Source organism: Mercenaria mercenaria, chromosome 5 (assembly GCF_021730395.1).
Source record: "Mercenaria mercenaria strain notata chromosome 5, MADL_Memer_1, whole genome shotgun sequence".
Lineage (NCBI taxonomy): Eukaryota > Metazoa > Mollusca > Bivalvia > Venerida > Veneridae > Mercenaria > Mercenaria mercenaria.
This window is the reverse complement of record NC_069365.1, coordinates 77,243,413-77,256,604: the sequence shown is the minus strand read 5'-3', so window position 1 is coordinate 77,256,604 and position 13,192 is coordinate 77,243,413. Positions and strand designations below refer to the sequence as shown.

General features: G+C 34.5%; 1 protein-coding gene across 2 annotated transcripts in view; it reads right to left on the bottom strand.

Annotated features, from left to right (window-relative positions):
* Positions 1 to 1,310: 1,310 nt before the first annotated feature.
* Positions 1,311 to 13,192, bottom strand: part of LOC123558558 (hepatic leukemia factor-like) — a 37,880-nt gene continuing 25,998 nt past the window's right edge. For both annotated transcript variants that reach the window (XM_053544041.1, XM_053544042.1), the window contains one exon: positions 1,311 to 11,229. In XM_053544041.1, coding sequence (XP_053400016.1) covers positions 11,002 to 11,229 — 228 coding nt within the window. In that variant the 3' untranslated portion in view covers positions 1,311 to 11,001. The remainder of the gene's footprint in view (positions 11,230 to 13,192) is intronic.

The window sequence follows — 13,192 nt, the reverse complement described above, 5'->3', positions numbered from 1 at the left end:
AGAAAAGTGGTCCCGATTTTTCCCCCGACGACTAGTAATGAAGAAGTTACAATATAAGCTATTTATAGTAACAACAAAGGGAAGTAATTCTAAAGAAAGGAACAGTGCATGACACTTCCTCTCATGATGGTGTATAATTGTGCCAAGTTACATCAAAATCCCTCCATGCATGAAGAAGAAATGCTTTGGACAAAGTCATTCTTGTATCTAAACTTTGGCCTCTAAATGTGACCTTGACCTTAGACCTAGGGACCTGGTTCTTGTGCACGACACTTCGTCTCGTGGTGGTGAACATTTGTGCCAAGTTATATCAAAATCCCTCTATGCATGAAAAAGAAATGCTACGGACAAGGTTTTCATTCTTGTTTCCTTTGACCTCTAAGTGTGACCTTGACCTTAGACCTAGAGACCTGGTTCTTGTGCATGACACTCCGCCTCATGGTGGTGAACATTTGTGATAAGTTATATTAAAATCCCTCTATGCATGAAGTAGAAATGCTCCAGACAAAGTTTTCATTCTTGTATCCTTTGACCTCTAAGTGTGACCTTGACCTTAGACCTAGGGACCTGGTTCTTGCGCTTGACACTCCGTCTCATGATGGTGAACAACTGTGCCAAGTTTCATCAAAATCCTTCCATGCATGTAGAAGATATGCTCCGGACAGTCATTCTTGAATTTGACCTTTAACCTCTAAGTGTGACCTTGACCTTAGACCTAGGGACCTGTTTCTTGCGCAGGACACTCCGTCTCATGATGGTGAACAACTGTGCCAAGTTTCATCAAAATCCCTCCATACATGTAGAAGATATGCTCCGGACAGTCTGTGGACGCTGCCCATCCACCCGCCAGGGGCGTTCCCATATGTCCCCTTTTTTCAAACGGGCGTATAAAAAGGGGGGATAATTCTTTGAATATTGGTGTGAGAGTTATGACCCTTATGCTAGATGATGCGAGTGATAATGAGGAACAAGCCCAAGCCGGGCGAGTAGGACAGCTCTCCACATACTTAATAGTCGACCAAAAACACAAAACGTCCATGCTAGATAAGTTAAAATCCTGTTTTCAAGCACTATTTCAGTGATGAAATGTGCCACCATAAGTGTTTCCACAAGTACCTGAAAACTTTCAAAAGTGGAGGCCAGTGACTTAAACGTGTCTGTCCAATCCCCACTGAGTACATTGGCCTTACTCTTGGCTTGAACCCGCAGCCTCCAGGTTGGAAAACTCAAATCAAGACCAGAACATGGACACCTCTTGCCTTTACTAGCCAAACACTGAGATTTTCTTTCAAACACAAACAAACACATCAGACTTTTTCATGCTGCTTTTTATTTTCACTGAAATATTCAACAATAATGATAACATTTTTTAAACAATATTTTTACATTTTTTTATAACAAAATTTTTCAAAGACATTTTTTTTAAAGATTTTCTGAAAGAAATCAAATGGGTAAATGGTAATAATAATTTTCAGTACAGAAGTACTCATTTTCATATATTATACCTGTAAATAAAATACCAGTCTGAATAAACATCTGTTGCATGTGTAAGTACCACAGCAATCCATTGATTTAACCTTCACCTGTTGTTTTTCAAGTCTGGAAAACACACTGTACCTAAATTTTCCCTTTTTGTCCAAAGCGTTTAATTCCATAACAACATTGTACCTAAATGTTCCCTTTTTGTCATAAGTGTATAGTTCCATTACAACATTGTATCTCTATTTTCCCATTTTGTCCAAGGTGTCCTGAACTACATTAAGGAAGTAACTCCATATTTTAAAAAAAATTGGAACATATCAATGTAATTTTCATTTGATGTAAATCATGATAACTTTTTTTGACTAGTCTTCAAGTTTGGTCTATTCAATTATCACCTTTCAGTCTGGTTAGCAAATTAGGCCAATTATCTACCCTACCTAAAGTATCTGGAAGTGTGGTACACTTTAGTCCAGGAACACCCTAGCACTTGGAAACCCTATAGAGAACTAAAAGTAAGAAAATTTAAGGATATTTGGAAAAATATCTGGACTGTTTTCTGTAAAATAGAAAATAAACAGAGCAGACTGAGGCTTTTGAAAGGCCAAACAAAATGTGGAAAATGAACAAGAAATAATGACCTCTCCCTCAATGGGCATTAAATTATTTCACTTGGCAAGGCCTAAGAAACTTAAACTTCAATTTTTCAACTTCAGTAATAAAAAAAAATTCTAAAATCTTTTGCATTAAAAATGAATTCTGTCCTTTATTAATAAATGCAAAGAAAAACATATTTTCTATTTACAAAGGCATAATATAATTTCACATTGATTACATTTAAAGATTATATTATTTACATCTAAAGCTGGCAAATTTGAGCTGAAATTTTTTACAATCAGTTCAATTCCTCCATCTCTCCAAATATATATATTTTATGGATATAGTCCGGCTATATAACATCAATTTAACGAAAATGTGTTAATCTCTCTGTGAATATAGCTGATTTCTTTTAATAAAAAAAACATCATAAAATATCCCTGTATCTAGAATAGACAGGATGCATTTCTTTTAATTTCTTTTATTTCAAGATTTCATAAACTATGAGCCTCACTAAAAGTTTAAGAAATTGCAGACAGTGTAAAGAAAAAAGTTCTATTGATTTCGCAATTGTGATATATCATAATTGTTTCATACTGGTTGCAAACACTAAAGAAATAAATTCATTTCAAATATCCCATCTAGAGTCAGATATCACTGTAATGTAAATCCTCTTCTAATGAAAACAACAAGGCACAAGTCTTCAACTATATGTAAAATATCACCACTTACACGACAACAATTACACATATGTGGAATTCTGTACAATATAATCAATGGGAAAAGAATGTGTGAGATTAAATAAGGCTGAAACATGAGATAATGGTAAGTGAAATTGATATTAACAAATCATTTTACATTGTAACAGACATCATTTATATTATTGGAGACAAAGTCTTGCTGTGTTTGTAAAAATAAATAGAGATTTCATATGTTTTAGCATATGTGTATAAGCAATCCACTGAATAGATTTGCTATTTTCTACCCAAACACAATGATAAACAAGTGAATGAAGTACTGCCATGCAATACCCTACTCGAGTGCACCTAATTTTCTCTACTGCAGTATAATATATGTATAATGAACTAATATCTGTCAATGATATATAACAATATTGTACTATATATACAATAAGTTATAACAAAACACTTAGATTAAAATTTGCATATATAAAAACCTACAGTTGTTTTCACATGTAATTTTTGGCCAATTATGAAAAAGGAAGTTATTTATAGTAACAACAAATGGAAATAAATCCAAAAAAAAAAAAAATACAATATAATCTATTTATAGTTATAACAAAGGGACATAATTCTAAAAACACGGGTGCCTCTTTTGTTACAAGTTACATCAAAATCTCTCCATGCATGAAGAAGAAATGCTCCAGACAAAGACATTTCTGAATTTGATCTTTGACCTCTATGTGTGACCTTGACCTAGGGACCTGGTTCTTGCACATGACAATCCATCTTGTGGTGGTGAACATTTGTGCCAAGTTACATCAGAATCCCTCTATACATGAAGAAGAAAAAATCCTATAGTCCTTTGATCTCCAAGTGTGACCTTGACCTTTAAGCTAGGGTTCTGGGTGTTGTGCATGACATGTCGTCTCAGCATGGGGAACATTTATGTCAAGTAATACTGAATTCCCTTGATGGATGACAGAGTTCTGGACTGGACAGGAAAAAAACTCTATTGACATTTGACCTCCAATGGTGACCCTGACCTTTGAGCTAGGGGTCCAGGTTTTGCGCATGATACGTCGTCTCATCATGGGAAACATTAGTGCCAAGTAATATTAAAATCCCTTCATGGATGGTAGTTATTGACCTGACAGGAAAAAAGCCCTGTTACCCTTTGACCTCCAATTGTGACCTTGACCTTTGAGCCAGGCGTCCGGGATTTGCGCATGACATGTCATCTCAGCATGGGGAACATTTGTGCCTAGTGGTAATAAAATCCCTTCATGAATGACAGAGTTATGGACCGGACACGAAACCCTGTTCATGTCATGTTAACATATGACTGCCAAGTGTGACCTTGACCTTTAAGCTAGCGGTCGGAAAGTTGTGCATGTCACATCGTCTTATTATGAGGTACATTTGTGCCAAGTAATATTAAAATTCCTTCATGGATGGCAGTTATGGACAGAACACAAAATTGCGGATGGAATGACGGACAGACGGAAAAGCGCATTCCTTGTCCCCAAAACTGGTTTTCAACCAGTAGGGAACAGATAACCTGTAAAAACTTTATCAAGAAACTTAAAATAAGGTGTTTGGAGGTAACTGACCCTTAATGCCAATCAGAAATTTCCATTCAATTACGTTTTAGCTAAATTTAATTTGGACATTAAGCCATGTGCTTGTAAGAATTCGATGTTGCTCATTGTGCATGTCCGGAAGTGATTATCAATTAGAGCGCACAGCAAAAATACACAAATCATTGCATGTCTGTGTATAATATGTATATACAGACTAAATACTAGCAATATTTTAGCGGTTGAGCAATGCCGGAATACCACAGGGAAATGCATAATCACACTGAAATTGCCAACTGCCATTAAGGGTCTATTTGTTTAACCTGAATAAAATATTATAGCAATAATCTAGTAGTTTAAGAAGATACATTATTACTGCATATGATAAATTTCTACACATACTTCTATGAAAATTTATACAAAATATATGTCATTTTTCATATAAACTTTTAAAAATTCTAAGCTCGAAACATGTCAACGGACACTAAAATGATAAAAATATTTAGTGAAATTGAAAAACTGAAACAAAATATTTAATGGCTGATTGTTCTTTTTAACATGAATGAGGAAGGTAGTAAAATGTAACTAGTTACAGTACTAAAATGTAACTAAAAATGACAACTTTTCTCTACATGTATAAGAACTACTTCATTTTTCTCAAAGAATGAAAAACAAAATCTACATTTGAAGCTATATTACTGTGTCTAAGTATTGGTAAAAGTACATAAAAACAAACAAGTATGCTGTACAACCAACATGAAAACACTCATTAATTACCTAATGCCCAACTTCATGATAAAAATCATGCAAATGATAAAAAAAAAAAATGAAAATGGTCGTCAAGTCATGAGCAGCTAATGTATTGCTTTTCTACCAAAAAGGAGATCTTTTAAACTTAAAAAAATCAATGATAATCAATGTTTCTGCTATTTTTTCTATTAGATAATTACAGTGCTATCAGGAAAACAATGTCCTGTACAAAGTACAATTTTCCCTTCAAGAAAGTCAGTAGTATTTTTATGCTGTTGAATCAAAATGAAAAACATGATGTTCCAATACACTTTATACTTTATCTTTTTCAATATTCACTGCTAAAAGTCAAACAATCACATGAAAAATGTCCTCAGTTAGTTAGCATTCCTAGGAAAATGCACTTCTATGGCATCAAGGCCATTCACAAAACACCATCTAAAATATTAAAAACACCATTTGAGCCGTGCCATGAGAAAACCAACATAGTGGGTTTGCGACCAGCATGGATCCAGACCAGCCTGCGCATCCGCGCAGTCTGGTCAGGCTCCATGCTGTTCGCTTTTAAAGCCTATTGGAATTGGAGAAACTGTTAGCGAACAGCATGGATCCTGACCAGACTGCGCGGATGCGCAGGCTGGTCTGGATCCATGCTGGTCGCAAACCCACTATGTTGGTTTTCTCATGGCGCGGCTCATTTCAAGTGCTTTGATATTAAAGTTCCTTACAGACAGAGTCTGATTTTTGTAATCTATCATCACTGGCTAATATAGCATAACTGTGAGCTGTACATTCATTCTGAAAAGCTTTAAAACCAACACGGGCACAAAAACAATAACATTGATTAGACATACAAGTTTCTTGCAACACCACCAACCATTCAGTTGGCATATTATAAGCTACTATAGATTAACAACATGCTTTTCAAAACTTTCTGCCTACACCTAAAAACAAACAAACATACTCTATATAAAAAAGAAGTAAGTGCCCTAACTACGTCACTGCTTGTAAAGCCTGGTACAGCAAATTGCCACTGCAAAACTATTGTATCTTATAACAGATATGTCCCTCCAGATTTATGGGAAAAATATTCAAATGTTGTTTTTTTTCCTTAGTTGTGTTTCAAGTAACACTGACACAATTCAGATCATATGCATGGTAACTTACCAGCTCTTGACAGTTTTGGAAGACCCCTAATGGCTCTTCAGTCACAGGCAGGCACCTTGGTAACACCACTGACCTTCAACAAGCCAGCAAGATGGCTTCCTAACATGACAATTCATGCAAGATTCAAACCTACAGATGTAAGGGTCATGTGATTTAATGACAGGTACCTTAACTGACCGGATTCACTATTTACTAGCAACTAGTAACAATTTAAAGCCATTAAAAACACACTCACGAAGCTAGAAATATGTAAAAAAATATATCTTTACTCTATTACCTATGCAGGAAAGTGGAGCTGAAAATAGCAGCAAATTAGTTGTATCTTGTTGCATGCAAAATCTTTAATATAGGGAGTTTCTTTCATTTTCACCAATATTAAAAATCTTACATTTCACCAATAATCTGGAAGCCATTCTCTATACAAACAGACACAATAATTTTACAGCGAGGCAAGTATTTCAATGAAATAATGAAAAGAAAATAGGGTTTCCTGCTAAAAAATTGTTCCTTTCACAACTTGCACTGTAAAGCAATTCCTAACAATAAGGTCTATAGTACCATAAGGCGAGTTACATGCTCTCATTTACTGTCACATCACACTTTTTGTACAGTCAACCATATGCCCATCACACCCCACCCACCACACCACACCCACAATCAGTTGTTAGCCACTAGTCTTTTTTGAAAACAGAAAAACTGACATTCACGAGTGCAATATTCTGACCAAAACATTGCTCAAGTCAAGAAATAAACTTAATTTTGCATCATACAGGCCCAGCCGTGCCTCAAAATTTAGACCCAGAAATGCACCAGACGCCACCATTTCATACCTGTATTTCAAAATTTTCCAATTAAGAGGGGAGTCTTGTACCCCTCCAATACCTCAAAATTTAGACCTAAAATGCACCAGAGGCCACCATTTTATACATGTATTTCAAAAATTTCCAGGGGGAGTCAACCTGATCCTGAAGAATTTTTTCTTTCAGTTCAACATCCTTAAAACTGTGTCACCAAACACCCTTAAAGCTAGACAATACATGTATAATGTACATGTAAGTCAATATGTCAGTTAGATAATGGACTTTAAAGACATTTGACTAACTGCGTATTCTCTGATATCTCCTCATTCATTCCACAAAGTTCTCAAAATTAAGCTAAGTATACAAATACTAGTAGTGCAGAGATACTACTGTTAAATCAATGGTATTCATGGGGGACTTATTTTCGAGGGTTTCATTGTTACGACAATCCTTAAAATGACCGATCCCATACAGATTTCGTGATCTTGATTGCAATTGCTAATTACAAGGTACAGTAACTGGTGTCAGCAAGATGAAATTATTTAAGAAATAAAATATCTCATTTAGTGATTTGCCGCTGAATAAATCAGTTTGGAGTTCAGATGCGAAGGAATTATATCACGAGGGCGCAGCCCGAGTGATATAATAATACGCATCTGAATGACAATGATTTTATTCAAGAACAAATCACTAAATGAGATATATTATTTCAATTCTAACACGTTACTAAGGACTTTAAAGTACATCCTTGATGGCATTCATTAAATATGTGCCCGTTTTCAATCGATTTCTTTTCCAGCACGCCGCTATGCCGTTTGACGCTATGACGTAATAATTGTGATGTCAGAACAGTGAACTGTTGTATAATAATTCACTGTTTCAGCCTTCTTTGTTAAATAGGAAAATGAATCAGATTGTGTTAGAATATAGGATATTTTTTGTGATGGGAAACATTTTGTATACTGTCTCGGAATTTCATATTGTATGAGCCTTATACAGACCTTGATGACAATGATTATCCCATATCCAGTCACCAACAACATTTAAATAATAATGTCAAAGTGTGGGCTAAGTGATGATATTAAAAACTTTCATTCTATCTATGAATGAATAGATTCAAAGTTGAAAAAAAAAACACTAAGCAAAGAGTAAACAAAAACATGCAGCAGACATATTTGCTTCCATACACCATATTTGCATGATTTTAAAATATGGGAAACATACATGAATCATTTTGAGCATAGGATTAATATACAAAACATGAAGAAAACATGAATGTCAAATGCTCTTAGCGGCATAATTTATGCTAATTTTTGCTTTTTCAACAGATGCATTTCTGCAAATTGTACGTATGCAAGCAGTTCCTGTTTTCTTCATATCAAGTACAAATATACTTCTACACCATGTTAATAAACTCTGAGCTCACAGGAATGCTAATTAATTACCAACAATACAATTTTTCTTTTTTTCATTTGTAGATGGCTTTCAGTATCCGATGTATCCGAGAAATCACGAGCATATATGCCAGCAAACATGCCATAATCATGTGTGATAATAAGATTAAAGTCAATCCGATTAATGAACTCAAATTGCCCTGATTGTACTTTTGTATCACTAACTGTAACAAATGGTTTCATGAATAACAATGCAAATACAGTCACATCTGTATACAAAGACCATGCTTAGGAAAACAAGGTCTGTACATGCAAGTGTTTCAAATGAACAGGTGGTCTTTATGAATAGTAGGTCTATGGGGCAAAAGTGGTCTTAATGTACAGGTGTTCTTTATGCAAAGATGGTCTTTATTCACAGGTTAAAATAACATACTTAATCTAGAAATAAAATTAGTGGTCTTTGTTACCAAGCAGCCTCTCTTCACACATGTTCTTTAATACAGGATAGAATGTACTATGTGTTACTCTCTAAGATATTGTTGTCCAGATAAAATTATTGTTCATCTGCATAGGTATGATATGCATGCTATTTCAATTACCCACCATATCATTACAGCCAAAATATTGATTTTTTTTTTCAAATGTAGACAAGACAAATTGTTCCATAAACAAGGATAAAAGTACTGTCAAACCTGTGGTATAATGCTCCTATGAACAGAAACAAGCTGCCTCTAAGGACCCAAAGTTTGATCTCAAACTTAAGGTAGTTGACACGTACTGATACTCAGCAATTTCCATGCTCCTATGTGTTTATATTAACCAAATGGGAAATTTTTCAGCTGTAAGTGTTGCTCTACGCACCAACAGATTTCCATAAAAATTGAAGCATGCCGACATAGCAAAAGGAGATTATTTAAATTACCAGCTGTAATATCAGGTCCACTACCTAAAAGATTTGTTGCGTACTTCAACCTGTGAATACCCGTCCATTTCAAAAAACCATCTCCTGCCCAACCCTGCCCATTCTCTCAGGTTTGTCTGTATGAGCATTTAAGCATAAGCAGAGGTATCATATAACTTCACTTTTTGTATTCCTTACATGATTAATTTCTTAATGCACCAAATTATTGCTAAAAAAAATGAGAATCACATGTTGGAAGTTGCTGATGCATTGCACCATGTTATTATCAACAAATGAAAATCAAAAGTAAAAGTTTTCTAAAGTAGATATATTATTTTCTTTGCCCTGTATGAACTTTAAAACTGGCCTTGATAATGCAATAAAATAACACATATGTTTATAAAATCAATGTACCTAACTTATATATATTGATCTATGTTAATTTCAGTTGACATCTTGTCTGATGAAGCAAGTCAACCATCCTTAAACTAAACTATCTAGCTATCAGATTTACCATTGTTGTAAATTCAAAATTGTCTGCAATACACTATCATATTATCTAGTTATTTTTTAGTTACAGAATGGTCCAAAACTCCATTTTCTTGAGTTTTAACACAGATCTATTATGAGTCATAGTATATGTAAAATGAGTTATATGATACCCGTTTTACAAACATGTATAATACAAGCAAGTACATGTATGCCTAAAATTAACACCAACTTTTACCATGGATACACCAGCAAAAACCTTCTAAAGTTATATTACTTAAGTTCAGTTATGGAACGGTTAAAATGTTAAATAACTTATAGATATACATACAAAATATATCTTGAAAATACATGTTGAACTCTTCAATACTTTAACCTGTTATTTAACTTAACCTTTCCGCTACTATAACTGATGTTATGACACAAAGACGCCCGCTGGCAACAGTTGTCAGAGCCATCAATCATTCATTGCTTTAACCTTAATTTGTCATAATATAAAAACTTCATTTTCAATTAAAATTGGCATATCAGAAACCTTCCATAGTAAATTTTCATTTGTTACACTTAACCAGTTCTATGTCAGACAAAACTTAGGATTATATTGCTAGTATATTTTCTGAAAATCGTTGGGACTGGTTCATCTTTTGTGATAATTCTCTTTCCAGATGTCTAACATAAAACTTTCCGTTCCCTTTTTCTGAGGTAAATGTAGACTAGAGTTGTTACATGTTTTACTCTCTGTTTGAAAACTTTTAAACAACTGAACTATTCAAAACAAATACAATCAAGATATATACAATGTATGGAATGACAGAATAATAGCTAGGGTTAGACACAGATCAAAGATGTAACACATTAACTACACAGGATCTTTTTTTTTTTTTTTTTTTTTTTTTCATTTAACGAAAAATAGGTCTATATCATTATTATTTACACAAACACTATTCAACACTGTACAGAAAAAAAACCATCGCTTTCCTTCCAAACGTACTGAAACAGAAAATTGCAAGTCTTTGATGTCCTATTAAAAAATATTTACAAATCACTATCATCACAACAGAGTTACTTCTCAAAAACTTACAACATTCTGCTTCCGAATTAATGATACACAAAATCTCTAACCGACTATGAATGACGATCGATGAAAAACGTCTGACCACATCGCTACACTTTTTCGTACTTCGATAACCTCTTCCTTAGTTCTTCGTTCTCCCGTTTCACTTTTTCGAGTTCTTCCGAAAGATTGTCATGTTGCTGCTCAAGAAATGAGGCTCTCATGGCTATCTGATTTTCCTTCACCCGTCTTGCATCTCGAGAACGTTTCGCAGCAATGTTGTTCTTCTTTCGTCTCTGCCAATATCTGTCATCTTTGCTATGTTCATCAACAAATATCTGCAAAAACAGCATGTCCAGATTAATTAATTTATTTATTTATCTATTTATTAGTCACCTCTTACGATTATGCAAGGGGAAGGCAGTGGCTCCAATTCTTTTCATACATAGATCGTCCCTGAACCACATGGGGTTGTCCAGATTAAAGTGGGCAGAAAAATGTTGATTAAAGTAGGCCGAAAAATGTTGATTAAAGGGGGCAAAAATGTTGATTAAAGGGGGCAGAAAAATGTTGATTAGAGTGGGCAGAAAAATGTTGATTAAAGGGGGCAGAAAAATGTTGATTAATCAAAGGCCTGAAGGGCCTGAGAGTCGGCTAATGATTGATGTACTGGTAGTATAGTCTACCAGTTTCAGTTTGGTTTTAGTTTTTTTCCCCAACTGAACAGATATTTTGTTACAACAGATGAAATGGACATTCAATTGATGCCTAGTAAAACTTTGACTGACATTATACAAGTATTTAAACCCAATATATTTCTCTAAAATTGAAGAGTGGTTCGCAAAAATAAAAATGTTGAAAGTACAAACTACAATTTGACAGGTGACACTAAGATACTGCCCATGACTATAAATATTTTTCCAGTAAACATTTGCCTCCGGCATTACCAAAACAGGCAACTATCGGCTGGTATATATTCGCACATGATAAAATTTGAATATGAAAATTTATATATTGAAATTTTATAGCGCGGATTGCCACATACAATTTGTAACGGATGGACGAAAGAACTGTTCAGATATTTTACAGATAAGGGGCCTGGCAATAACCGTGTCACATGCTAGGTATTGTTCAATCATATTATAAGGGATGTGAATTTAAAGTATACTTACTTCTGCGTTTAAAGATATGTAAATGTTGCTGAGTGTCAATATATAGTGTCATGAATGTTTACACTGACAGGAAAACTGCGCATTCGAAACTAAGAGAAGTTACTCGGACTAGCTACCAATTTCGGAAAAGATAACAAATATTAATAAATGCAGTTCTTTTTAAGTTAAAACCATCATTTATTCTATTTCAGACCTGTTAACCCCTTCAAAACCATGTCAGTAGTCCCCAAGTCTATGTACTTTCAATTATCCGTTTTGATTCATGTAGACAGACAGGCCCAGACTGGGCTGAAAAAATGTTTGAGCCATTTTTACGTGGTCGGTAGCAGTGGTGGGTTTGGGAGGGGTGTTCCTTCCCGCTTTGAACTGCAGTCAGATTTTGAAATGGGCATTGTGGCAGGTGGTAAAAGGGCAAATGTATCAAACTGTAAAGTGGCAATATGGGGGGAGGGTGTGGGAGGATACCCCCTCCTGCAATTAGGGTTTGGGGTATCACCACAAGGAAATTTTGAAAATGTAGACCCTTGATAGCCTTTGGTGCGATTTCTAACTGAAAATTTTATGTTTCAATTTCTAAATATTACCTCTAGATTCTTTTTAGTATTACAATATTCAAAGTATGAATGACTGTCACTTCATATTTTTACTTTCAGGTCATGCCTCAGCACTAGAATATAAGTCTGATATTGATTCTATGTATGTATTATAAAAATAAATTCTAGAATCATTTCTGTTACAATAATATCTATCATGTCTGTTACTTTAATGTTTAAATTTCATAACACAGCTCGATATTTACCCAAAATATTATATCCGGATATGATTACACTTTCTTTTATACCACCAAAATCTCCAGTTTCAACAATATGTTTTACAAATTGTGATGATATGAAGACAGTTTAGCAGCAATTGGCAGTATCTGACATTGAAGTTTACTGTGAAATTATTTAAATCATTTCATAAACAAGAGGACCATGATGGTCCTGAATCGCTCACCTCTTCCCACATGACCCAGTTTTGAGTATGACATCGTTTTTTCTACTATTTGACATAGTGACCTAGTTTTTGAGCTCATGTGACCCAGTTTTGAACTTGACCTAGCTATTATCAAGATAAAAATTCTGTCCAA